At 50.8% G+C, this 27253-nt stretch overlaps 1 protein-coding gene and 1 long non-coding RNA gene across 2 annotated transcripts in view; one reads left to right on the top strand and one right to left on the bottom strand.

Moving 5' to 3' along the window:
• Positions 1 to 612: 612 nt before the first annotated feature.
• MALL (mal, T cell differentiation protein like) overlaps positions 613 to 27253 on the bottom strand; it is a 27022-nt gene continuing 381 nt past the window's right edge. The window contains exons 2-4 of the mRNA XM_003421990.2: positions 6624 to 6791; positions 4020 to 4142; positions 613 to 1289 (exon numbers count right to left, since the gene is read on the bottom strand). Of these exons, the coding sequence (XP_003422038.1) occupies positions 1227 to 1289; positions 4020 to 4142; positions 6624 to 6791 (354 nt within the window). The 3' untranslated portion in view covers positions 613 to 1226. The remainder of the gene's footprint in view (positions 1290 to 4019; positions 4143 to 6623; positions 6792 to 27253) is intronic.
• Positions 26763 to 27253, top strand: part of LOC135227758 (uncharacterized) — a 14889-nt gene continuing 14398 nt past the window's right edge. Inside the window, exon 1 of the long non-coding RNA XR_010317880.1 lies at positions 26763 to 26780. This is a non-coding gene — a long non-coding RNA (uncharacterized LOC135227758). The remainder of the gene's footprint in view (positions 26781 to 27253) is intronic.

The raw sequence follows: 27253 nt of genomic DNA, 5'->3' as shown, positions 1-27253 counted from the left end.
GCCCCGCCCCAGCCTCTGGGGAAGCAGGGGTGTCAGCTGGGGTGGGGGGTGGGGGGGGAAGAACCATTCAAGCTGCTGAATGCACAGAGAGCAGGTGACGCAGAGAAGGTCACGATTTCTGTGACAGCCATCTTTTCGTTCCCTGATGAGGTGACTCGGTCCACATTTTCCTCCTACGTGGAAGTGACACAGCCCAGAGAATTCCTGGCTGCAGTGTCCCCATCTCCTTCACCGGGGGCTTTTCTGAAGGATGAGCTGACTTCCTTGGGGAGAGGTCTTGTAGGCCTGGCACAGGGGTGTTCTAGCCGTGCTCTCTTCTGAGCACCCCGACTTACGAAGAGTCAGGCCACGGCCTTCTCATGCCCTCCCTCCCCAATCTCTCGCCTGTCCCCCAGGCCTTACCAACCAGCTCCCACCCCGTGTGTGTCACAGTAGGACTGTGCTACACAGGGCTCTCAGTGGTTGACTTTTTAGAAGTAGATCACCAGTAGATTGCCAGGCCTTTCTTTTGAGGCATCTCTGGGTAGACTCAAACCTCCAGTAATAGTTTGCATCAGTCAGGGATTTCCCCCAGGCCTTATTTATAACAGTTTTGTATAGTCAAGCATTTATTTTCCCCACAAAACTACCCTCAAGGTTGACTTTGAGCAGATAGTTCTTGGATCCCAATGCTGGAAGGGAAAGGAAGGGGAAGGGAAGGGTGGTGGGCAGTATGGCTTGTCCTTGTTGGCTTCCCTGGTGGTGTTGTGGGGGTGGCGGGAGAGCCGATTTGGACCACTGGCCCACAGCAGATGCTGAACCATGGAGCAGGAACAAGGTCTGTGGACCAGCATTAGACCTGAACCATCCATGGCCCAATGTTCCCCTAAACCGACAGGGAGGGAACCCCACCGCTGAGACAGGATCCCCAAACAGGTGTGACAGAAGTGGAGCTGAGTGCCTTAGATATTAGTTTTCTAGAGTTATGTTCCTTGTCATGTAATTCCAAGAGGCAGGTAAAAGAAAATAACAGCCTTTTCATGTTCTACACAATGAATTAAAAGTCCAAACAGATATGCCACAGTGTAGTCTTATCGCTCAGTCTGACAAGATGGTCTGTTGGTCCTGCTGGTGTTTTAGTTGATTTTCTGTTTATCATCCAGATGGCAAAGATTGAAAACTAATTTTCGGGTCCAATACTCCAGGTTTTTAAGAGCACTGCCCGCTCCAGTGTGGCGTCCTGATTCTCAGTGGTAATAGATGCTGAAGGCGTGAAGAATATAGAACAGGGTGGTGACGAAGGCAAAGAGCTGGAAGAAGACGGGAAGTCATGTGTTAGCAATGGCCACCACGGCTCCCGCCCCTCACTCCTCCAGGGGTCGGTGGCCTTCGCAGCCTAGGAGGCCACATGTTTTGACCCCGCTGGGTCCCCTCTCTGCCCCATGCCCTGGCCGGCCTGGGGGCGGCAGCCACTGGCCAGCCTCATCTTCCTTGACCTCTCAGAAACGTCTGACAGAGCCAACTACTCCATCCTCTTGGAAGCTCTCCAGCCCTGGGCCCTCCTGACCCACCCTCTGCTGGTGTCCCGCTCCGACTGCCATCTCCCCGTCACCTGCAGACAACCCTCCCCCTGGCCTGGACACTCTTCTCTCATGCTGTTCTCTCCTCCTAGGCGATCTCTCCCATGCCCATCTTCAGTTCCTGTGTGTGTTCTGAAACTCCCCCCCTTTTACTTTCTGGTCCAGCACTGTGCTCTGGGCTCCTGCTTGTCAGCTCCTCTTGAATGCCTCAGAGACATCTCAAGCTCTTAATGGCCCATACTGGACTCCTGATATTTCCTCACAAGCCTCACAAGCTCGGTCTGCTCCAGGATCCTCATTTTCACCCAGCTACCCAAGCCAAGAACCTGTGAGCCTTCGGACTGCTTTTTTCCTCATCTGCCGTGTCCAAAGCCATTCCCAAGCTCTACCGATTTTACTTCCCAAGTATCTGTTGATAAGTCTGCTTGTCATTCCCACCACTGACATGGTTGCCAGCCTTGTCAAGCCGCCATCACCCCTCGCCAGGACTTCTTGTTTGCCTTCTGACTTGTCCACTTCCTGTCCGCCCTGTCCCCACCAGTCTGCTCCCATGCTTAAAACTACATGATTGCTCCTGCTTCTCTCAGGACAGCGACCACAACCCCCAGCCGCTCCACCTTGGAATTTACAGTCTAGTGAGGGATTCAGCCAATCAACAATCATTCACAAACACAAAATCATAATGGGATAAGCCCCCTTTCCTGGGTCTCTGTTCCCACCCCCTCACGAGTCCTGGCTAAAACCAACAGTAGCACCCCCATGTGAGAAGGCATCTGAGCCCCTCCCCCGCCCATGTGGGGCAGCGAACCCTCCAGGAAAAATACAGAGTTTTTTTTTTTTCTCTTTTGGAAAGGCCACATTCTGGTTACATCTCCCTGGTCATGTAACAGAAGGGGAAACAGAGGCAGGGAGTCAGGGGTATGCTGTAACTTGTGGCACGTGCCCGTCTGTGGCAGAAAGAAAAAAGCTCTCACACGTTTTCCAGGCTTGTGGGGGGAGGGTCCCGGTGCCTCCCACGTGCTTAGCCTTGGCGGTGAGTGAGACTGCAAGGTGTTAAGACTTTCCAACCCGGGCTGGCCTTCTGGCTGCCTGGCCCCTAGACCACATGGCAGGCAGGAAGACCCAGTTACAGCTCTGCCACCAATTAACCCCGAGGAAAGTCATGTCTCTAGGATCTGGGCAGGATGGTCAGCTCTGAGGTGGCGGATGTTGCTGTCACAGAGCACAGCTCCCTGGGACCCTACCCCAAACCTGCGAAGCCTGCACCTGTCTGCTCTGGGGGAGGGGGCAGGAAAGTAACAGCTCAGCCCTGCAAGGACCCGCTTTAGCAAAGGACCCAGGACAGAAACGCTGTGCGCCAGTGGGGAGTGCCTGCTTATCCTGGGTTGGGAGGGGTTTCGGCCGGATCTTCCAGGGCCAGGGCAAGTTGACAGATGGATGAGCCAAGGAAGAGTTTCTGGTGGAGGGAATGACCTGGGAAGAGGCTCTGAGAAAGAAAAGTGTGTTGTAAGTTTAAGGAAGTGAAAATAGCTGGCCGAGGAGGGAAAGGAAGAAGACAGCCTGGAAAAGCAGATGAAAAGAACTCATGGCCACTCTGGTGGATCACCACTCTTTGCCAGCACCCTCTCCTTACTGTGGGGACAGCACCTCTCACCCCATCTGTTCCTCTGCGTGTGATCCCTGAGAGAGCTCCCTGGCAGGCTGACAGAGGGCTTCACCTTTCCAGCAACAGTTGGCTGGTCCAGGGTTGGATGTGAATTCAGCTTGAGTGATGGAGTCCTTCCTTGAAGTTTTCAAGGTAGGATCAATGGAGAGGGTCAGGCTGGAGGAGGAACTGGCCAGCTGTGTGTTCCCTGCCATGTAAGGGTGCCAGTCGGCAAAGGGAGAAACAGACGCTGATGTGCAGAAAGGCTAGAAAGTCTCTGGCCCCAGTGTGCCAGCAGTGTGGGGAGCTCTGCCCTTCCTGGGAATTGGCGGGACCACCAGTCTTGGGTTCTGCCAGTCATTGTATCGTCCCTCTGTCACTGAAATAAAAGGACGAGGAAACGGGCTGAAGAATCTGAGCTTCAGGGCCTCACTCTGCAGGCAGTGGGACCCATCAAAAGACCTTCAGCAGGAGAGAGAGATGCACATTTCCAATTCGTGTTTTGGAAAAAAATTATTCTGAAGGCTGCGTGGTGGATGCCAAAGGGAGCAAGGCTGAGGTGGGAAAACACAGAAGGCAAGAGGTGACACCTGAACTTGGGTCTGCAAGTGGTGTGAGCTCAGAAACACAGGTAAACACGTGAACACACACACGCGCACACATGCACGCACACATCCCTCTCCATCCTCCATGGCTCCTCCAGCTTGAGGGCTCAGGGTCATTTGTTCCACACGAGGCAGAATTAAGCCTCATGCAGTACCCTCCAGCAACGGCGGCTTGCAGTGTTCCTGCCCAGCAGCAACAGAGCCGCTCACCGAGGCTGCGGCATTCACGTAGTATTTGGAAACGTCCTGGACCTCAGAAACTATGGTCGCGTGGGCTTGCAAGACAGCGGCACTCATGTACAGGATGCTGGTGGTCCCGTGGTACAGGCTGTCCTGGAAACACAGAGCAGAGGCCACAGTCATGGGGTGCGTAAGCAGGTGGGCACTTCTCTCTCTGACTACACAACGTGGGGAGCCCTGGTGGCGCAGCGCTTAAGAAATCGGCTGCTAACCAAAAGGTTGGCAGTTTGAATCCACCAGCTGCTCCCTGGAAACCCTATAGGGCAGTTCTACTGTGTCCTATAAGGTCACTATGAGTCAGAATTGACTTGTTGGCAGTGGATTTGGGTTGGGTTTCAATTTTTTTTTTTTTTTTTTTTTGGTTATATAACTGGCAGGAGGGAAATAAAAAGACAAGTTCCACCTCCCAAACTCCTACTTTTATTTGCAGTATTTCTACTAGAGACTACTATGTAATGGACTGTAGGGGAATTAATAAACAAGGATAATAATATCATAACTAGCAACATTTATTAAGTACTTTTTCCAGGCTAAGCTCTATGCTAAGCTTTTTCTCACTTATTTCATTTAAACTTGCCAACAATGAGGTAGGTACTGTTTATCTTTAGCCCCGTTTTGAGGAAGCTGAAGATCAAGGTTAAGGTCGGTGAATAAATAACTAAGCTACATTTCGAACCCAGGCCACCTTAACACCAAGATTATGTTAATAACCATTAGCATTCTGAAGACCTGCTCTGTGCTGCTCATTGTGCTCAACAGTATACACTGTGATCTCATTTGAAGTTCATGGCCAATCCATGAGGTGTCTGCTGTTATTATCCCCAGTTTACAGATGAGGACATTGACACTTAGCTGATTCCAGATTTCAAATTTTGAACCTCTCAACAGTACTGATAACAATGGTTATCAGGAGCCCTGATGGCACAGTGGTTAATAGCTTGGCTGCTAGCCAAAAGGTTGGCAGTTTGATTCTACCAGGCATCGCTCAGAAACCCTGTGGGGCAGTTCTCCTCTGTCCTATAGAGTCACTATAAGTCGCAATCGACTCGATGGCAATGGGTTTGGTTTGGTTTTTGGTTATCAATTCTAGAAGGAATGTTACAATTGGCAAATTTGCATTTTGCAACCCCAAATGAAATATTAGAGAAATATATAAGAGAGGGGTCAGGCTGTCTCCTGCCTGGGAGGGACCGCCAGTCGCCCGTGGGAAGCCACCTGAAAAGTGTTGTTGCCAGAAGTGTTTAACATGTTTCCAGCTAAGCCTTTGGTGCTGACTCCCAGCTGACAAAAAACACAGCGTCTGGAGGAGAACAGAGACAGCCACAGGAGGAGCACACAGACATCCAGGATGCCAGCCCTCCCGTAGGACACTGGCCTGGTTTCTTCAGCAAGTCACTGGCAGTGAGGCCTTTCTAGTTTGTAAGACACCCAAGAACCATAACAGCCAGGTGCAATGTGTGGCCCTTCTGGGGATCCTGGTTCAGACAAGCCAACTGAAAAAAGACATTTGGGGGAGAGTTGGGGGAATTTAGACATGAGCTGGGTCTTAGGTGATGCCAAGGAATCATTGCTAACTTTGTACAGGTGTGATAATGTAAGAAAGGTTGCATTTTTTTTTTTAGATATACTTAAAGTGTGTGGGGTGGGATGACATGATGTCTGGGGTTTGTTTTAAAATTCTTCAGAAAAAAAGGCTAGATAAAGCAAGTGTGGTAAAATGTTGATAATGCTAGAATCTGGGTTATGCTTACACAAAGTTCTTAATACGTTTCTCTCAACTTTTGTGTATATTTTAAATTGTTCAATACAGAAAACGTTTAAATGGTTATCAAGGATGTGGCAACATGAAAAAAGTTAATTATCTAATATTAAATGGAAGAATCTATATCTAAAATTGTTCAATGTGATTTAAAATATATGTGTGTGTATGTATCTGTGTATATGTATATATATATATAAATAAAAAAAAATCATTGCTATGGAGCTGATTTCGACTCACAGTGACCCTATAGGACAGAGGAGAACTGCCCCACAGGGTTCCCAAGGAGCAGCTGGTGGATTCGAACTGCTGGCCTTTTGATTAACAGCCAAGTTCCTAACCACTGCACCACGAGGGCTCCCTATATACACACTGCATAAAATTCACACGGAACATGGAAGAAAGAACCCAGTGGTGTCATGAGACTGGGGTGGTTTTTCTTCTACCAGCATCTCCTTCAATGTTGCTCCAGTGATTTCACCCTAAATCAAAGGTAGGGAACGTCAGCGTGGGCTCGTGCGTGACCGCGGGGCAGCGCGTACCCTTGTGCGTGACCGCGGGGCAGCGCGTACCCTTGTGCGTGACCGCGGGGCAGCGTGTACACTTGTACAGGGAGGGCAGGGGAGGGAGTACCATGAAACAGTTGCTCTGGCAGAGGAATGCTTTAATCTGGTTTAATATTAAAACATTAGAGTAAAAAGTCTCGGTTCCTACGGGCTTCTCCCTGGAGGAGTCTCTGCTCCCCGGTCTCCAGTTCTCCCACCCCATCCAGAAGAGCCTATTGTCCTCACAAGTCCCAGGATACTGGTTCTTACCAGGATTCTCCAGGAGTCATATTTTTTGTAAAATCCAAACAAGTAAGACAGCAGGAACATCAGGGAGATGAGGAATGAGGTGAGCGAGACGTATAACACCCATCCTTGCAGCAACGGGTTTGCTACGTGGGTGGCGGCTACCAGGATCCAGACCCAGCACCCAAATATCTGTAAGAGAAAATATAAAGGAAGAGGCTTCGTTACTTGTGAAGGGCCCATTTCCCTTCGCAGGGCATCTTCTCCTCCCCCCATCCAGCTGAAGTCAGGTGGGGGCCAAGAGGGCAACGGGGAAAACTTGCCCCTCTGAGTCACAGTCAACCCAGGTCCTCGTCAGAAAATGAGGTTCCTGGGGGGCGCAAATGGTTTGCACTTGGCTACCAACCAAAAGGTTGGAGGATCAAACCTACCCTGTGGCACTGCAGAAGAAAGGGCTGGTGGTCTGCTTCTGTAAAGACCACAGCCCCAAAAATGAAAAAACCCTGTAGAGCTCAGTTCTGCTCTGTAGCACATGGGGTCACCGTCAGTCAGAATCGACTTGACCAGTAATTTTTTTTTTTTTTTAATTGTTAGAAAATTCAAGGAGCTAACACAGAGGTTGCAAACAGAGTGACTTGGCCAAATTCAGCCCGCAGAATTTGTTCTTGGCCCAAACAGGATTGACAAGTACAGTTTTTACAACATTTCTGAATAAATTGCTAACATTTAAAATGGGATATTTCACATGAAAAATCCAGATTTCAGACATTTCTTAGTTCTGGCCACGGTAGGTGGGAACGGGTTGCTGCTGTCCTTTTAGGAAAGACCTGGAGTCCCTAGTGGACCACATCCCCCAGCTTTCCCACCCCCATACCATGCTCACTTACGCTGTGGGGTAACACTCTCCTTTTCTGGACTCCCTTCACTCACTGGCCGTGCCTGCCCGGCCCTGTGGAGCCCCAGGGTTATAGAATCTCACCCCAGCTGGAGTCACAGCTGGGCAACTCTGTCCAGCTACTTATGTCTCCTTGTTGGAGAAACCAAACCTTTTTCTTGTCTTCTCTTTTGGCTCTGTCTTTGTGTGCTTTTGGGTTGGGTTTGCACCCATGCTGGTGAGCCCAGGGGAGGAACAGAATGTCCAGCAGACGGCATGTCTGGCAAGAGGCCTGGGGGAGAGGGCTGGTGCTAGCACCAAGTAGTTCTGCTGTTTGCCTGAGAGTTTCCCATCTCCTCTTCCCTGGGGCCTCCTCGGTTCTCCCTCTCCTCACTGCTGTTAAACCTGGGCTTAAACACCACATGGGTGGGTGAGCCCAGACCTGCCTCCAGCCCTTTTCTCTCTCTGGTCTGCAGACCATGAGCCCACCTGCCACTGGACATCTCTGCTTGGGTGTCCCTTGGCATTGGCACAACTCTGAGGGTGAGTGCCAAATGACATGTTGCACCCCAGGCGCTTCACTTGCCTCACCTTCTTGGCCCTGGCCCTCAACTCCTCAAATCCAACAGGTACAAAATCTGGCCCGTAAATGTTTGTGTCTTCCTGGCCCAGGTAGTGTGTGCATACCGTTAGCGCCATTTCCAAATTCCTTCACAACCCGCCTCCCTCACGACTGCCTCCCTCACAACCCGCCTCCCTCAGAACCTGCCGAGCGAGGACCCAGCTGGGAGAGAGGGTTATGGCTTCAGGAAAGGTATACAGGGGCTCCAATGATAATATTCTATTTCTTACGCCCGATAATGGGTACGCAGGAGTTTATCCCTCATAAAGTAATAAAATAATTTTGAAAAAGAAAAAGAACCTGCTGGACTTTAAGATCACCAAACATTTGAGATGATGGGGACAGCCCCTGGGTCTGTGGTTTGGAGGCATCACACCATCACATTTTAATACTTTCTATAAATCTGTAGTGGTCAATAAACTTGCCATTGCGGGTGAGTCACTTCTGAGCAGAGCCCTCAAGGACAAACCATTTCTCGGGGTCCTCTCCATCTCAAGAGACAGGCTGATCCTCTTCCCAACACATAGAGTTAGAATCGGCTTGTCAATATCTATACAAAATCCTGCTGGGGTTTTGATCGGAGCTGTGTTAAGCCTGTAGCTCAGGCCGGGGAGAACTGACATCTTCACTGTGCTCAATCTTCCAGGCCGTGGAGATGGTATGTCCCTCCGATTATTAAGGTGTTCTACGACCTTTTTTTAATCAATGTTTTGTGGTTTTGAGCACATTGATCCTGTACACATTTCGTTGTATTTTACAAGTATGTATTTCCTTTGGGAGGAGCTATTATAAACAGCTTTTTTAAAACTTCGTTTCCTAATTGCTCATTGCTAGTACGTAGAAATGTGATTGACTGTTTGTGTGCGTGTTTGTTGACTTTGTACACTATGACTTGCTAAACTTACTCATTGGTTCAAGGAATTTTTTTTTTTCTCAGTAGATTCCTTGGGATTTTCTATATATCTCATTAGATTTTAATTTTAATTTTCGTGATTACTAATGACATTGAGCTTATTTTCAAAGATTTACTAGCCATATAATATATATTTCTTCTATGAAATTTTTTATTGATTACAAATTTTTTATAGATTTGTCATTTTCTTACTGATCCATAGAAATTCTTTCTACTAACCTGGGTCTTGCCATCTGTCGTAACTGCTGCAGGTGTCTTCTGCCAGCACGTGGCTCACAGACTTCACGGTGTCTTTGGATGAACTGGTGGTGTGGTGGTTAAGGGCTCGGCTGCTAACCAGAAGGTCGGCAGTGTGAGTCCACCAGCTGCTCCTTGGAAACCCTATGGGGCAGTTCTCCTCTGTCCTGTAGGGTGGCTCTGAGTCGGAATCCACTTGGTGGTTTGGTTTTGGTTTGATTTTTGATGAACTGGGTTCTTGATTTTAATGGAGTTGAACATATCCATCTTTTTGTTCTTTTTTGTCAAGTTGAACAAACCTGTCCTGACCCAGAGTCATGAAAATATTCTTGCCTCTCAGAATTTCCCCCAAGGTTATTTCCTTTCTTCTGAAATACAACCCTTAGGAGTTTCTCCAGTGAAGGTCAGTTGGTAGTCATCGCTCTGATTGGAGGAGGGGGGAGTTGAGGGGCTGCAGCTGCCATCCTCAGGCTCCCCAGAACTGGGCGCCTGCGTGTCCATCCCAGTGACCCAGGCTGCTGAGGCTGCAGGCAGGTGCCAAGGCTTGGCTGGTGAAGCACCTGCCAAGCGACCCCCGCCAAGCCATGGGAACTGGGTAGAAAGGCTGGCACAGGATGGGCACACAAACAATGCTAGTGTGGCCTTCAGGGTTTGGTGACTGCACCCACACTAGTACCATCTTAGGCTCACATCGGGCCCTGAGGACAGAGCCCTGCACTGTGCCACTCTGTGCAGAATTCCTGGTGCCCCAGTACGGTCCTGGGATACAGGAGGTGGGGAGGGGGCTCAAGGAACATAAAGAACGTTTTTTAGTGTATGTGTGATACCACCCCCAGCACTTCACATCCACCAGATGCTTTCCAGCCACAGGGTCGCCATGAGTCAAAATCGACTCGACAGCAACGGTTTGGTTGGTTTACAGGTTCCAGTTATAAAGCCATTCGCTGAGATTGCCTCGTTTAGTTCCTGCAACAATTTCAACTCCCTCTGGGCCTTTAAGACAAGAGCCGCCACTGGATACATGTGCTGCTTACAGCCACCTCACCTGGGCCAGGTCCAGGGGCAGAGCCAAGGTGCCTCACCCCACCCAGTCTCAGTCAGTGCCTCCAAAGGGGTTGTGCCCAATCCTGCCATCAAGGCTGCTCCGGTCAGGTACAGTCACATGCATGTTATATGCATCTCTGTGTTTATTTCTCTCCACAACCTGGTACTAATACTGATGTTAGTTGCCATCAAGTTCATTCTGACACGTAGCAGTCCCATCTGTGTGCAGGGTAGAACTGCACTCCATAGGGTTTATAAAGCTGCGACCTTTGGAAGCAGGTTGCCAAGGCTTTCTTCCAAGGTGCCTCTGCATGGGTTCAAATTACCAGCCTTTTGGTTAGTAGTCAAACACTTAACCATTCGTACCACCCAGAGAACCTTATATTAGCTCATTTTATACTCGATGAGCCCGAGGCCTGAGGTCACACAGGCAGTCCCCAGTGGAGCCCGTGCATGGTTTAGGACACTTGTGGCCTCTCCCAAACCAGATTTCACATCCCAAAGGCAGGGGCAGGCAGAAGTACCTGGGATGGGCTGGGAGATAGCCTGTGGAGACCCACTGGGGATCTGTTGGACTGAACCAAAGGCCTTGATGGGGTCTCACACTGGTCCAGTCCCACAGAACCCGTCAGTGGCCTCTTCCTCTGGGTCCCAGCTGAGGTTTGGGGATCCCCGTCCCTACTTGTACTCTCTAGGACAAGTCAAGAGCCTCTGAGGGCCTGGGGGTCTGCTCCAGTTGTGTGGGAGTCTTTGGGATGGCTTTAGCGTTGCATAATCAGTGTTAAGAAGAGGAGTGCTGTTTATTTTTTATTTCCACACCCCTCTACCTGCTCAACAGTAGAAGGGCCCACGGCCAAGGGCCGGCTCCAGGTGAACGTCAGCCCCACTAAAGTTCACGGCCAAGGGCGGGCTCCAGGTGAACGTCAGCCCAACTAAAGTCATTTCCTCATGTCTGTCTCAAGCAGTCCACATTGGATTCGTTACAGGTACTAGAATGTCAAGTATTTGTCTTTGCCTTTTTTTTTTTTCAATAAAATTCGTACTTTTGCTTTCCAAAATTTCCTAGTAGCCTAAACTGCCAACCCATTTTACCCTTCATTTTGTTTTTAATGTTTTATTGTGGTTTAGGTGAAACTTTACAGAGCAAATTAGCTTCCCATTCAAGAATTTATACATGGCTTGTTTCGTGACGTTGGCTGCAAACCCCTGAATGTGTCAGCACTCTCCCCCTTCCTCCCTGGGATCCCCGTGTCCACTTGCCCAGCTTTCCTTGCCCTACCGTCCTTCTGAACTGGGCTTCTGGGCAAATGCTGCCCTTTAGTCCTCTTACAGCTGACTGTTCTGAGATGTGTGTTCCTCACTGGGGTTATTGTTCACTTTATAGGCCTACCTATTGTGTGGCTATAATGGGATCCCCGGGAGTGGTTTCACTTCCAAGTTTGAAGGGTGTCTAAGGGCCATAGTCTTGGGGGTTCCACCAGTCTCCATCAGACCAGTAGGTCTGATCTTATTTATGAGTCTGAATTTTGTCCTACATATCTCCCCCACTCTGTCCATGACCTACTATTGTGGTCCTGGTCACCACTGGGTTCTCCTGGGTTCAGACTGATGGAAGCCGTGGGTCACGTGGTCCGTTAGTTCTTTGGACAAATTGTTTCCTTGAGTCTTTGGTTTTCTTCACTCTTCTTTGCTCCAGACAGGACAGGAAGAGACCAATTACTGTATCTTATATGGCCGCTCAAAAGTTTTTAAGATCCGGGTCACTACGCACCAAGGTACGAAGTAGAACCTTCTGTATGGATTATGATATGCTAATTGACCTAGTTAAGGTCACTATGAGTAGGAACTGACTTGACGGCACCCAGCAACAAGAGTGGGAGATATTTTCAGATGGTTGGGACTGGCCCTCAAAGTGGAGGATTGTTTTATTCTGATAAGACATTTAGATCAAGTGTATTTCAAGTTCAACATTGGTAGGGTCTTTTTTGTATGAACAAGATTGTTCACCTACACATTTCCAAAGGCTAAACTGAAACCTGAAAGGATCCTTTAAGGCAGGATGGAGCTAATGTGGAGCCCGCCCATGTTTAGAAATCTGCTTCAAGAACTGGAGCATGAAAAGTGGAGTGACGGCCCCCTAACTGGAGCCCAAGGAGCCAGGGCTCCAGGAGACACGGCTGACTCAGGCCTGGGGCAGCGAACAGGAGCCTGCACATCCTGTCACACCTGATGCCACGAAAACTGGCAAAGGCCTCTGGGCTCACATCAAAGGGACCCGGGAGGTCCTGCTGGTCAAAGACGGGCACAATTGAAGTTTCAAATGAGGATAAGAGCTGTGGTGGGTTGGGATACATCAATGAGGCTGCAACTTAAGAGTTCAAAATGAGCTGTGATGGGTTGGGATACATCAATGAGGCTGCAACTTAAGAGTTCAAAATGAAAAAAGACACAACAAAAAAAACTCTTAGGTCACTCTTAAAACGCAGTGCCCTCGAGTCGATTCCGACTCACAGCGACCCTACAGGACAGAGTAGAACTGCTCCGTAGGGTTTCCAAGGAGCAGCTGGGGGATTCCAACTGCCAACCTTCTGGTTAGCAGCTGAGCTCCTAACCACTACGCCACCAGGGCTCTGGGTCACTCTGGGAGAGTGCTTACTGCTTTGAAAAGGGCTTAAGAAAAGAATCAAATTAAAAAAAAAAATGCACAAGGATAAGAAGCTTATAAGGTACTTGGGTTTTCCCCTCAGAGCCTCACCCTCAGAGCAGCACTTCCGAACCCTGGCTGCCTTCTGGGGTCATCCGGGGACCTGAAACAAGTCCCGAGGCCTGGGAGCCACTCCAGAGATTCTGGGTCAGCTGCAAGGAAGGCTGTGTTTTAGAATTTTCCCAGGTGATTCTAACATGCAGCCAGGACTGAGTACCTCCTCTGGAGCTCGCGCCTCGGTTTCCAGGCTTACCCACTCCTGTCCACACACCATGCCGTGCCACTCTTCCTGGGTTTGAATCCTGGCCCTGCCTCTTGGGCAAGTTAGTTAACTCGCCTGTGCCTCAATGGAAGGAGCCCTGGTGGCACAGTGGTTAAGTGCCCAGCTGCTAACCAAAAGGTCTGTAGTTCGAACCCACTAACTGCTCTTCAGAAGAAAGATGTGACAGTCAGCTTCTGTAAAGATTATAGCCTCGGAAGCCCTATGGGGCAGTTCTACTCTGTCTTACACAGTTGCTGTGAGTCAGGATTGACTCGTAGGGTTTGGGTCTTTTTTTTTTTAATGCCTCAATGTCTCTGTCCATCAAATAGAGGAGATGGGGTTCACCGGCCCTCTGCTCACATGGCTCTGCAAGAATTTGATGAATCTTTGGCATGGATAAGTGTTGTATAATGGCTGGCAACACTGGCCATCATCTTTGGGAATGACACCAAGGACGGGAGGGGGTCGGGTCCCAGGGCAGATGCGAACATGAGGCTCGAGAGCCAAGAGGCCAAGGAACCAGTAAGCAGAAGCTGAAGAGACAAGGAACACAGGAAGCCGAGTTGCCTCAGTCTCAAAGGGTATGGCCATGACCTTTGGGGTTTCAAAGGGTGGAGCCATGGCCTCTGGTGTTTGTAAGGGTGGAGTTGCCACTCAGATGGACTAGGAAATGGTGAGCCTAAAGTCGAGGGAGCAGAGCTGCCGTCCAAGTGGGCCTGGAAGGTGGAGCTGAGGCCCAGGGCCGAGAGGCCTCCATTCAGAATCTGGAGAGTGTGGCCAATACCTAGAGTCTGCAGTGCAGGGCCATTGTGTAAATGGTCTCAAAGAACAGAGGATTATTTTCAAAGCCTTGAAGCCTAATGTAATGTGTTCTGCTGACTTCCTTGGTGCCTGTTATCCCTTCTTTTCCTCCAGTTTCTCACATTTGTAAAGGAAATGCCTAGCTTGTGCCTGTTCTGTCATTGTACCTTTGGAAGCGGATAACTTGTATTCTAGATTTCTCAGATAAAGAGGAATTTTGGGATTTTGGACTTGGAGTTGATTTAGGACTTTTGCTATGGTATGATGGCGTGAATGTGTTTTACATGTGGCGAGTACATGAATTTTGGGGGGCCAAAAGGTGAAATGTCATGGATTGAATTATGTCCCCCCAAAATATCTGTCACCTTGACTAGGTCATGATTCCTAGTACTGTGTGATTGTCCACCATTTTGTCGTCTGATATGATTTCCCCTGTGTTGTAAATCCTATCACTATGATGCAATGGATTAGCGGCAGTTATATTGATGAGATCTACAAGATTAGATTGTGTCTTAAACCAACCTCTTTGTCAACATAAAAGAGAGAATGGAGCAGAGAGAGAGGGGCCCTCATACCACCAAGAAAGAAGCACCTCAAAGAGGACGTGTCCTTTGGATCTCAGGTTCCTGTGCTGAGATGCTCCCAGACCGAGGGAAGATTGATGACAATGACCTTCCTCCAGAGCCCCAGACAGAGAAAGCCTTCTCCTGGAGCCGACACCCTCAATTTGGACTTGTAGCCTATTAGACTGTGAGAGAATAAATTTCTCTTTGTTAAAGCCATCCACTTGTGGCATTTCTGTTATAGTGGCACTAGATGACTAAGACATGTCTGTACGATGGAACACTCCACTGCCTTCAAAAAGAGTGAGAAAACTCTTTAGATACTGAAATGGAATAAACCCCAAGAGTTTAAAAAGGCAAGCCCGGCATGCCTGATGTGTAACAATTTATATAAAAAACGAAGAAAATGTATGTGTAGATATTAGTGTATATGTGTACTTGTTTATAGATGCATAGAATATTTCTGGAACAAGACCCAACAAACCAGCCAGCATGGTGGTCTCTGGGGAGGAGAACCACTCGGCTTGGGACAGGGGAGTTGGGGGGATTCACTTATCACAGCGTGTTCTTAATGTAGTGGAGTCATAGGTGGCGTCAATGGTTAACAGCTGGGTTGCTCACCCAAGGTTGACAGTTCGAGCTGTCCCAGAGGCACCTCAGAAAAAAGACCTGGTGATCTGCCTCTGAAAAATTAGCCATTGAAAATCCTATGAAGCCCAGTTCTACTCTGACACACGTGAGGTCACATAGTTGGGACTGACTCGATGGCAGTCGGTTTGAATGTAATACCATGTTCATGTTTAAACTAATCCAAAACAAACAATTCTTCGCATTTAAAAAGGAAGAGGAAAGAAGCCGTGCTGGACAGGGAAGACTTACTGGAGGTTTTTGAATGTGAACGGGTGTGATGAGAATCGCCTTTTGGGAGGCTGGATCTGCAGCCTGGACTGAGCCACTGGGGGCCAAGAGGCCTCCTGTGGGCAGGGGTGGCCACAGGGGCCAGTGGCATCAGTGGAGCCAGCTCGGCAGATTGAGAGGTTCTGATGACAGATGCTACCCGAGAGATGACCCCGCAGGAAGGATGAAGGAGGAGCCAGAAGATTGGCTTGTTTCAGACCTGCAAGATGGGGCTCCTGTCAGCGGTAGTGTGGGTTTGGGAACTGGTGGAGCCCAGGGCGGTGCCCCCAGCAGGCTTGTCTGCATAGCTCGGCCTTCTGTCAGCATGGTGCTCTCATTCACGCCCAAACCGCACTCTTCTTCTTACTGCTTGTCTTAATCTTTGTTACAGCGTGTCCTCTCTTTCCCCTTTCTGGAACTGAGAAGAATGCAGGGTGTGTACTACAAACCCCAGAATCTCCTGGCTGTGAGGAAAAGGCCCACGTAAAGACAGGTGAGGCTTGTGTGGCCCACAGGCGATGTGAGCTGGGGGCCCTGGTCCCATGGGTGGGCCGCATACGGGAGACCCTCAGGTATCGTCCACGGTGGGGACTGGGACTCCCTTACACCCCAGCTGACATTGCGAAGTTTCAAGATGAATAAAACTGCTGTCTCTTATATTTAGGTATCTACTGCCCACGTTATTAAGTTTGGGGTCTCCTGATCCCAGCAGATCCTTCAAAAGGGAAAACAAGAGGAGACCCACGCTGGGGCGATGGTTCAGATCTATTGGGAGTTCCCACGCAAGACGAACCTGAAAGCTTTGTCATGTTCCTTCCTAATTCACACTTATTTTTTACAAGGCCGTAACCATGGTGAACATGCGTACTGCTTTCTTTTGATGCGTTTCCAGGTTGTCTCATGGCTTAATGATACCTCCACTGCCAACCTTGTATTCCATCACATTGATAAAACATCATTGATTCAGTTAGGCTTCCAGTCTGCTGGGGGTTCCAGCCTTTCCTCTCTTGTGGATAGTGCTGCAGTAAATAACTTGTTCAAGGAGCCCAGGGGGCGCAGTGGTTAAGCATAAAGGTCAGTGGTTCCAACCCTCAAGGCTCCCCACAGGAGAAAGAGGGGGTAGTCAGTTTTCATAAAGGTTTCACCCTTCGGAACCCTGTGGGACGTTCTATTCTGTCTTTTAGGGTCACTATGCGTCGGAATCGACTCAACGGCAACGGGTTTAAATAACTTGTTGCATAGATATATTTTTCTTATTTTAAATTGTTTCTCTGGGGTAGATGCCTTCACTGGACTTACTGGTGGGAGGTGTGGGTAAGGATGGGGTCTACCAGTGACTTCCAGGGTCCGTTAGGCTTCTCACATCCCCTTGTTAGTGGTGTGTGTGACCTGGGGGTCTCCTGGGAAAGGCATCCTTGTGCCTAAGAAGGAAGCGGAGAACAAAATGGCCCCCTCCTTGCTCTGGCATTGCTGGATGTGAGGCTGAGCTAGGTCAGGGTGGCGGAGAGAGATGGAGACCCTGGGTCTGTGAAAGCACAGCCAAGCCACTGAAGAGCCCACCCAGAGGTGGAGCCTGCCACACCCTCTACTTCCTATGCCGTGAGACTTAGACAAACCGGCCTGAGACAGTGTCCCAGGCAGCACCAGCCCTTCTCCCAGCACCGGTGAGGACCACCTGTGACGCGGCGAGGACCGCCTGTGACACGGCGAGGACTGCCTGGGAAGTGAGTCTGCTTGGGCACTCACACTCCTCACCCTCTCCAACTTTAAAACGCCCCCTGGCTCCCCATGACGCCTAGGCCAGACTCGGAGCCCATCTCACCCCCTCCCTCTTTCCGCTGTCACTGACCTTCCTGCAGTCTCTCCAGCACCAGGCTTTCCAGACTGTGGGCTGAGGCCCAGCAGTGGGCTGTGAAATCAGTTTAGTGGGTCACCAACCAGCAATAAAAAAATTAAGTAAATAAGAATAAAAAATAAAGAAGTGCATCGCCCATAGTAAAAGAAATATTGTTTCCCGGAATTTCTCTCTCTCCCTCTCACACACGCACGTATATGTGTACTGCGTTACGATGATATATGATTCTTTATGAATCACAGCTGAAGCGTGAAAGCCTCGCTCTAGCATGCCTGTCTTCCTCTAGCCAACAGCCTTTGCCCACTTAAGGATCCCACACTCCCCAGTGTAGCCCTGTGGGGCCGCTCGGAGGTCTGAGGAGGCCATGGTGGGGCCTGTCAGCCTGCCAGGCAGGCAGAATTGTGCGGGGCCCATGCGGATCGTGAGCCAGGAAGGTAAAGGAAACACTGCAGAGGACAAGGTGGGGTGGCCGGGACAAGTGTGGGGAATGGTGGAAGGTTCCTACATGCAGTGGCCGTAATCCAACAGAAGCAGCAGACCACACCAGTGCTTTCCACGTGCATGCTCCTGCCCCAAGGGCCACAGCTGGCGGGTGGGTGTCCCCGAGGGCACCAGTAGGGTATAGAGCCAGGAGGTGCTAACTTTCCCCAGGCCGTGCCTGGAAACCAGGGTGCTCCTGGCCAGTGCTCACCCAACTGTACTGCCCGTGGGTTTCTCAGATACCCCAGGCTGCTCCAGCCCCCATCAGCAGGCCTGCACGGGTGCTGTTGACAGGCGGCATTGTGAGCTTTCTGGGTGGGCGCCATCCCTATTGTGCAGTGGGGGAAGCTGGCCCTGAAAGCCCCAAAGGTGCCCAGCCAGGGCCTGGCAGGTCTGGACTGGAGTCCAGGATGCCAACAGGCCGCAAATCCAAAACAAGTAGCATTACGTGGAAGTTCTACACCCCATAATTCAGGCTAGGGCGCTTCCAGGCTCCAGGCTACTAGGCTCTGACTCACAGGATGAGAATGGTCTCTCTGTGGCTTTAAGGTGAGCAGGAAATCGCTGGCCCAGTCGCCCTCACACCTCCTGTGCGGCCCATGTCTTATCCGGTCCTTTCTAGAAACAATGGTGTTGGCCAGAAGTCCCCTTCCATGTTCTGTCCTGGCAGAACATGTCACGTGAGGGGTTCTTGTGCCCACAGCACTCCCAGGGCTGGGCTGACAACACACCAAGAAAACCAGCGCTGGGGTCCTCCTCTCGATCCTCGCCTACTGTGGGGTGTGTATGGCCTGGGCCCAGGTTGGTAGGATGCTGAGGCTCGGGGGGAGGGGTGGACCCTGTGAGTCAGCCAGCTGGCACCTCCCCTGCCGCTTCCTCCCCTCCCTGAACCCCACTTCCTCCCCCAGAACCTCACCCACCCTTCTCCACTCAGAGCCAGGACTGCTGACCCCAGGACTGACCCGGCTTTTTATTGACTATACTGCACAGGTTTTACGGTGCCACATAAAACGGGACAATAAAAATACTTTTCTTCATCCAAAGTCTAAAGGGCCTTTCTTTCCTGTCTGTTTTAGAAAAAATTAAACATTTTGAGGGCATTTTTTTGCTTTGTTTTGTTTTACTTTTTTTTACTTATGCACCTTAGAAAAGCTGGCAAGTAGAGAAAAGATGTAAAGAGGCAGGGTAAGTATATCCCACGCCCACCAGCGGGCTCCTGGACCAGAGCGTCTTCAGGGGGCCAGGCCTCCCAGCCCTGGTCTCTGTCTTTGCTCCTGCTCCGAGTGTTAGAGCTCCATTAGAGTAGCTGTGGGGCCATCTGCCCCCATAAGATTCACAGCCAAGAAAACCCTATGGGGCAGTTCTACTCTGTCGCCCGAGGTCACCATGTGTCAGATGTGACTTGATGGGACCAACAACAGCATGTTCACTGATTTCACGGCCCCTCACATATCCTTGGAAGTTCACCTCGTGGACTTGGCCTGGGGAGACTCCCTGTCTCCCCCAGCCAGGAGCCCAGAGCACGTGGTTGTTTCCTGCTATTCTGGTCCCCCTCCCACCTCCTTCCCCCAGGAACCCACAGACATGTTGTGATCACCAAGCACGTTCCAGGCCCTTTGATAGTCACCAAGGGCCCGCATTGCTGCTGTAGGGGTCCCCTTTCACACTCTGGCCTGGGAGGGCTACCTGCTGAACCCCTCCCTCATGCCAGCTCCCAGCCCATCTTTTACCAGGCCCTGTAGGGTGGGGACCAGACCAATGGCACCTCCTCCAGTAAGCCATTCTGAATGACCAAGCCCCCAGCACACCTCTCAGGGACCTCCCTCCTAGTCATTCCTCCTTCCTGGTCATTCCTCCCTCCTGGTCATTCTCTGCTTTTCTTGTCCCTCTCTTGCTGCCCCCACCTCACCCAGGCCCTGAGCTTCTGGAGGCAGGACTGTGTCCCCTGTGTCTGGTACAAAATGCCTGCTCAGTACAGGTTGATGACTGATTCAAGAAAGGAGGCAGGAGGCGGGTTTCTGGACACGCCGCTAACTAGCTGCTCACAGACTCATCTGGCATGATTCCATGAAGCTGGTGCCCCTGACGGGCTGGACCTGCCACTGGAGCCAGCCACTAGCTTGCACTTCTGCCAGGGGCCTGGACCACATGGGGACAAACGCCCCCTTGTCCATCCCCACCCCTTCCCTGACCCATCACCTCCTCTATGGGAGCAGATGGGATTCCCAGGAGGCTCTTCCCAGCCCTCTGCCTTTTCCCCATCCTGTGAGGCCTGGGACACCCCACCTCCCTGGTAGAGAACAAGCACTCCGCAAGAATGAGAGGGCTTCAAATAAATACCACAGCACGCCCAGCCCCACCCCAGATCACTTGGGCAGAGAGAAAGAGTCCAGATGGGGGTAGGGGGCTGTGAAAGGTGTGGGGCAGAAAAGCAAAGCTCTGGGAATCGTGGCTGAGGCGAGGGGCCGAGGTGGGTGTCTCTGAGCTGCTTCAGAAGACTCTGGAGCCAGGCCCATGATATCCAGCCATGTTGGGCAAGGAGCTCCCTGAGGTCCCACTCTGGGCCCACCTGGTACCTGCAGGTACAGCCTGAGGCCAGGAGGGGCGGGAAGTTGTGCCTCCAGGTCTCATGCAATAGAACACAGGTAAGAGCTGTCTCTGTGTGGGCACTGAGCACCCATCCATTCTGGCCGGCAGGGCTAGGGAGACCTGACCAGGTGCTGACAGCTGAGCTACCCAAAGGATAGGCTGGGTTTCTTCTGGAGAGGGACTGCAGAGGGCCCCATGGCCACTGCTGTCTGACAGGTGTGAATGAGGCAAGGAAACGGCTGGTGGAAGAAGGGACCAAGGGGAGAAGGATGAAGGCCAGGGACCACATGACTGGAATCTTCTGAAGAGCCTGGCCTGGGGGCTCCTTGCGCCTTCCAAACAAAACTGCCTTTCTCTGGCTGGCTTCCTACCACTTGCCAGCCTGAAGAACACTCCAGGAGCCCCTCCTGCCCCCCACGATCTGCCCTGCTGCAGGGTAAAGTTCTCCAGGCCTCTAGGCAGGGCACCGGCCGGCCGCAGGTGGGAATGAAGAGGGAAGGGCCAGGTGAGCACCTCTTATCTGTGAGACTCTTTATCTGGGGCTCCTCTTGGGTCCAGTGGGTCCAAATAAGCAGGGTCCCTCCCTGTGAACCCTACAAGAACAGCCAGTGTTTTCCATCGGAGCACCTGTGGTCTAAGCGAAACCCTCCTGTAGGAAGACCTTCCAGCAGTAAGTCTGGTTGTCCATCTTGTCTGGACTGGGTGAGGCCACTGGCTCAGGGGAGGTTGTGGCTGGACGGTCAGGAAAGGGCAGGCCTGGAAGCTGAGGCCCAGGTGGCGTTGTCTCCTAACGCCCCTCATCTCCAGGTATCCTCTCTGTCCTCTGCTCTGTGATGTGGGGCTGAGCCCTGCGGAGCACAGCTCCAAGGCTCCCTCAGCAGCTGGATTCTTGTCAGGGTCTGGCCCTGGTAGGACCTGGGGGAGACTGGAAGGGGAGGGTGGGGACTTCCGGCTTGCATTTCCAGGCCTTATCACTCCCACGGCAGCAGCAGAAGACGGTGAAGCCCAGCTTTTTCAGCGTTCGCAGCGCCAGGCTCCCCCCTCCGCCCCCTCCCCTGATCTAGGGCTCACAGCCCCTCCTCACAGGTCCCCACCTCACAGGTCCCCACCTCACAGGTCCCCACCTCACAGGTCCCCACCTCACAGGTCCCCACCTCACAGGTCCCCACCTCACAGGTCCTCACAGGAGCTGGCGGAACTGCCTCTAGACATCTGAGCACCAGCCCCCCTTCCCTCTGTCCCCACACCTAGGGCTCAGTATTCGCTGGGTTAGTTCAGCACCTCCTGTCTGCTCTTTCAGTTTTCAACAACCATGTAAACAAATTCCTGCGTGAAACACCTACTGTGGTTTCAGTCCCCTCTGCATCCTGACAGACACCTAAAAAAAAAAAAAAACCAAGCCTGTTGCTGTCCAGTCGATTCCCACTCATCGCAACCCTACAGCACAGAATAAAACTGCCCCATAGGGTTTCTAAGGATTGGCTGGTGGATTCCAACTGCCAACCTTCTGGTTAGCAGCCACAGCTCTTAGCCACTGTGCCACCAGGGCTCCGTTTATTTGCCCGTTTGGCTATTCTCTGTCTCACCCCGTAAGACACCCAACTCCTTAAAGCCGGGGGGCAGGGGGAAGGCCATATCTATTTTGTTCATCTTTATGTTCCTCCTCCCCCCGGCCCTGAAATGCGAAGAATTGAAAAAGCAACACAGAGAAACAAGAAAAAGTGTTTTTCCTTTTGGAAAACTCAACTTCTAAGAAACATTACAATGAAGGGGAAGGTTCCAACATTAATCCCAGGTTGAAAATGACCCCAGCACTCCCTCCATGCCCCTCTGGTCACTTGCTAGTCCACAGAATTGCCACTAGGGGTCCCTCTGCTAGTGTGCAGTGAGCTTTCAAACAGGCATTTAAACATAAACAAGCAGAATTAGAAACAGGATGAAATGAAGGTAAAACTGAGGATCTAGGTAAGACATGGGCAGGGTGGCTCAGTGGCAGAATTCTCACCCTCCTTGCAGGAGACCCTGGTTCGATTCCTGGCCAGTGCACCCTACACACAGCTGCCACCCATCTGTCTGTGGAGGCTTGCGTGTTGCTATGATGCTGAACAGGGTTTGAGGTGCTCTCAGACTTAGACAGACTAGGAAGAAAGGCCTGGCAATCTACTTCCAAAAATCGGGCAGTGAAAATCCTATGGATCACAACAGTCCAATCCTCTTGTGCACGGGGTCACCATGAATCGGACCGACTTGATGGCAGCTAACAGCAACAGGTAAGATATACGGATAAACTTTCTGAGCTAGATTCTGGAAGGAACTTCCTGGCCCGTGTGCAGGCGAGTTAAGAAGTTGAAAGGAAAACATCAAACAGTGTCTGAAGGACCTTGCCTTTTAACTAGCTAACTCTCTAGAAACCTTGGCTGTTTCTTTTTAATTAGTCAAAATCTAATTAGTAAATTAACTGGTGAAAAGGTTAAAAGTTAAAAGGCTTTTTTGGCCTTTTAGTCGTAAAACACTCCCTTTAGGTCATAGTCACATGGGTCAGCTCCCAGTTTCCACCTTTCACCTTGTAAAAAAAGATGACTAGTCAACTTGCACCATGCAGGAACGGCACGGTCTGCCTCAGCCACCTGGGAAGGATGAGCTCGCAGAGAGCCGGATGGGCCTGTGAGCCCCACCCTGTCCCAGTGCTCAGCCCAGCTCAGGTGCACTGCAGACACTCACTGGCTGAGTGAATGGAAGGGGGTAAATGGGTGTCTGGATGGTACAAATGGGTCAGCCGTTGGCAAAAATGTCAGTTTGAATCCACCCAGAGGCACCTAGGAAGAAAGGCCTGGCTATCTACTTCTGAAAGGACACAGCCTGTGAAAACCCCATGGAGCACAGTTCTACTCTGACACACATGGGGTCACCATGCGTCAGAATTCCCTCGCCAGCAATGGGTTTGGTTTTTGTTGTCGTTTTCATCCAAAAATCCATTGATTTAGGAGTTCCTTAACAGTATGTTTTGAAATTAATATTATTTTCAAATGAGAAATAGGAATTCAACAATAAACTAAAACAAAATACGAATTACTGTTAAAGTCTCCAACAGTCTCATACATTGGTGGTGGGAATGTGAAAGGGCACAGCGACTCTGGAAACCCTGGGCAGTTTCTTTAAAAAACTGAAGATAGTCTTATTAGACAGCCCAGCAATCACACTCTTGGGCACTTTCCCCAGAGGAACTTACATCCCACAAAAACCTGCACACAAATTTTCATAGCAGTTTTATTGCAAACAGCCCCAATCTGGAAATAACCCAAATGCCCCACCACAGGCGAACAGTTGCAGGAACACACAACGACGGTACGTCCACTAAACATGCCGCTGATACCTGAGGAGCCCTGGTGGAGCTGTGGTTAAGGGCTCGGCTGCTAACCAAAAGGTCGGCCATTCAGATCCACCGGCCGCTCCCTGGAAACTCTATGGGGCAGTCCTAGTCTGTCCTATAGGGCTGCTCTGAGTTGGAATCAACTCGATGGCAACGGGTACTGATACCTGCAACGTCTTGGATGGATCTCAAAGTCATTATACCGAGTGGGCAAAGCCAATCTCAGAAGGTCACACTCTGCGTGACTCCGTTTATTTACATAACACCCTCAACAGGACAGGACTGGAGGGTGGAGGCTGGATCAGTGGCTGCAGGGGTTGGGAATGGTGGGGGGGTGGTGTGACTAAAAAGGGGCAGGAGGGAGATGTTTGTGGTGCTGGAATAGGCCCGTATCCTGATTGTGATGGTTGTTACCGGACTCGACACACGTGATAAAAAGGCATGAAAACCCACATACATTTTTCCAATGTCTAATTCCTGGTGTTGATGTCATACAAAAGAGCCAGAGAATGCCGCTGGCCAGCCGGGGTGGCATCGGGCCTTAGGCAAACGGACGGGGAGAGCTCCGGGTCTCGTCTGAGCCCTTGTTTAAGTGGCTGAAGGGCAGTGTGGCTGCAGACCTCTGTGATGCCCACCCTGGGCTCCCCAGTCATCTGGATTCAGGCCGCTGGCTTTTGTTTTCCCTGCCTCTTGCTGGCCTGAGCTCCTGGTTTTAGTGCCCTCTGGACTCACGGCCCTAGCAAAACATGCTCCTCTCTGTCCTGCTGCTGCCCCCAAGCAGGAGAACCTGCTGGGACCCAGAGGCCTGGTGCTCTGAGGTCACCCCACTGGGCAGAAGCGGGCAGCACACCCAGGTGTTCAGAGGCAGAGTGGCCTCTGCTGAGGCCAACTCACACGCTCCAGCCCAGCAAGTCTTGGAGTCAGAACCACCCACCACCCCAGTATTCTTTCCTCCTCTTCCTGCTTACCTCCCGTCCGTCACCCCAGATATAAGACACACATGACCCCACATTCCAGGCTGAAAAGGCCCATTTAAGGGAAAAGCAGTTACAGTGTCACTCCCTTAGGTGTGCGTACGCATACGTATCCGTGAATATCCAGAAATACCTGAGGATATCTGCAAAGACACCCCAGTTATACATGGATTGTATTTATTTCTGTACTTTCTAAGTTTTCAACAACAAATAAAGATTACTTGTGAATTAAAAATAATAAAATTGTAAGGAGAAAACATCACACAAACCTAACTGAGGGACATCCTACAAAATAACTGATCAGTACTTTTCAAAAGAGTCAAGACAAAGACTGAGGGACTGTCCCAGATGAAAGATGTGGAAGAGAGGTGACAACTGACTGGGATCCTGGACCAGAAAAAGGACGTTAGTGTGAAACTAGCAAAAATTGAATAAGGTTTATAGAATAATTAATGGTACAGTATCAATGTTCATTTCCTGATTTCAATCACAGTACAGATGTTAGCGTTAGGGGAAGCTGAGTGAAGAGTAAGGAGCCCTGGCAGAGCAGTGGCTAAGTGCTCAGCTGCTAACCAAAACGTCAGTGGTTCGAGCCCACCAGCCGCTGCTTGGGAGAAAGATGGGGCAGGCTGCTTCCATGAAGATCACAGCCTTGGAAACCCTGGGGCGGGGGGGGAGTGGCAGTTCTACTCTGTCCTATGGGGTCACTATGGGTCAGAATCAACTTGAAGACAACTGGTTTGGTTTGTCTGTTTAAGTGAAGAGCACATGGGAACTCTCAGTTCTGTTTTTATACCTTGCTGTAAATCTGAAACTATTTCAAAATAAAAATAAACATGTAAAATTGAACCAGTGACAACATCTCCAGCTCCCTCCCCCCAAATACTTAAAACCAAAGAGTCCAACATAACCATGCAGTCTACTTCCCTGAGGAGCCCTGGTTTTGCAGTGGTTCAGGCAATTGGCTGTAACCGAAAGCTTGGCGGTGCGAAACCACCAGCGGCTCTGTGGGAGAAAGATGTGGCCGTCTGCTTCCGTAAAGATTACAGCCTTGGAAACCTGTGCGGTTGCTACGAGTTGGAATTGACTTGACAGCAGTGGGTTTGGTTATACTCCCCTGAGAAACACCTTGGAGTCCTGGTGGTGCAGTGGTTGGTTAAGAGCTCAGCTACTAACCAAAAGGCCTGCGTTCGAATCCACCAGCTGCTCCTCGGAAACGCTATGGGGCAGTTCTACTCCATCCTATAGGGTCGCTACGAGTTGGAATCAACTCCAGGGCAGGGGTTTGGTTTTTGTTTTGGGAAATGCCTTGATGAGTGCCAGGTGCAGTGGCGTCATGAGCTGAGCTGAGCCCCTCTCTTGAAGGTTCTCACCTGAGCTGCTTGCCTGACCACGAAGCCTATCCCTCCAGCCTCCTGCCAGTTGTTCTCTCCTGGACACTGAGCCTTTCCCTCTTTTGCTCCAGCCTGGGGAATCGGCCCTACCGGATATCTCCCCTGGAGCACAGGCCGCTGTGGAGAGGGACTGTGGGGGCATCTCTTCTCCAGCACACGGGGACAACCTGAAGGCAGGGCTCTGTCTCTGGTAGCTTGCACGTGTACTCAAGAAAAAGCCGTGGAGCCAACCCCATTATGGCGGTTTATGTGGGTGCTCCTTAGTGAGGGACATGCCCAGTTCCTGGCACACAGAACTCTCAAGGCCCTAAGATGTCATCAGTGTGGCGGGATGCCCACCCCTGTGTCTCTGAGGTGGCAGCCCAGACAGAAGCCTGCATCTTGGGTGGGGTTTCAGTGAAGCCACCCAAAAGCTGGGGCCGCCCTACCCGACTTCCCTTACTTGTTGGCATAGATGGCTGCTTTTTAACCAGTTTACCCGGAGGCCGTTCAAGCCAGGCTCAGCCTTGCAGGCTGATGATGAGGGTGGAGTGAGCAGGGCCAGTTTAAAGGTGGAGCCACTTTCTGTCTCTTCCTCCTGGCCCTGGAGCAGCACTGAGCAGGTAGGAAAACATCACCCACAAGCTAGACATTTCAGAAGGAGTTTGAAGGTCAAAACAAACCCCTTTGCCTGAACTGTTCACTGAACCTCGGCCTCCATGTGGGCGAAAAGAGGGCAGAACAACCCGCTGGGAGGGGTACACTCTTCCTGCCCCGGGAATTGTCGTGCTCGTAGGCAGAGCCCTACGGACTGGGGTGCCCAGCCCCTGGTAGGGACTAGTGCTACAATCGGGCTGTGTGGCACCTCAGAGAGTAATGCAGAGACGGGTTCTTATGGGCAACCGGATGCCCAACACACCCGTTTCGTGGCCGTGCCATAAGCTACCTTGTGTGTGGAGCACACACAAGCCAAAGGTCCAAGTCAGCTGGCATGACAATTAAGGAAATCCCTCTTCTCAGAAATCGAGGCGGAGTCCCTCATTTTAAACTTCAGAAAGGAACAAACAGACACAAATGTAAAGGACAGAAACCCTGT

This window comes from Loxodonta africana, chromosome 15 (genome assembly GCF_030014295.1).
Source record: "Loxodonta africana isolate mLoxAfr1 chromosome 15, mLoxAfr1.hap2, whole genome shotgun sequence".
NCBI classification, from domain to species: domain Eukaryota; kingdom Metazoa; phylum Chordata; class Mammalia; order Proboscidea; family Elephantidae; genus Loxodonta; species Loxodonta africana.
Note: the sequence above shows the minus strand (reverse complement) of the source record. Positions and strands in the feature narration are given on the sequence as shown.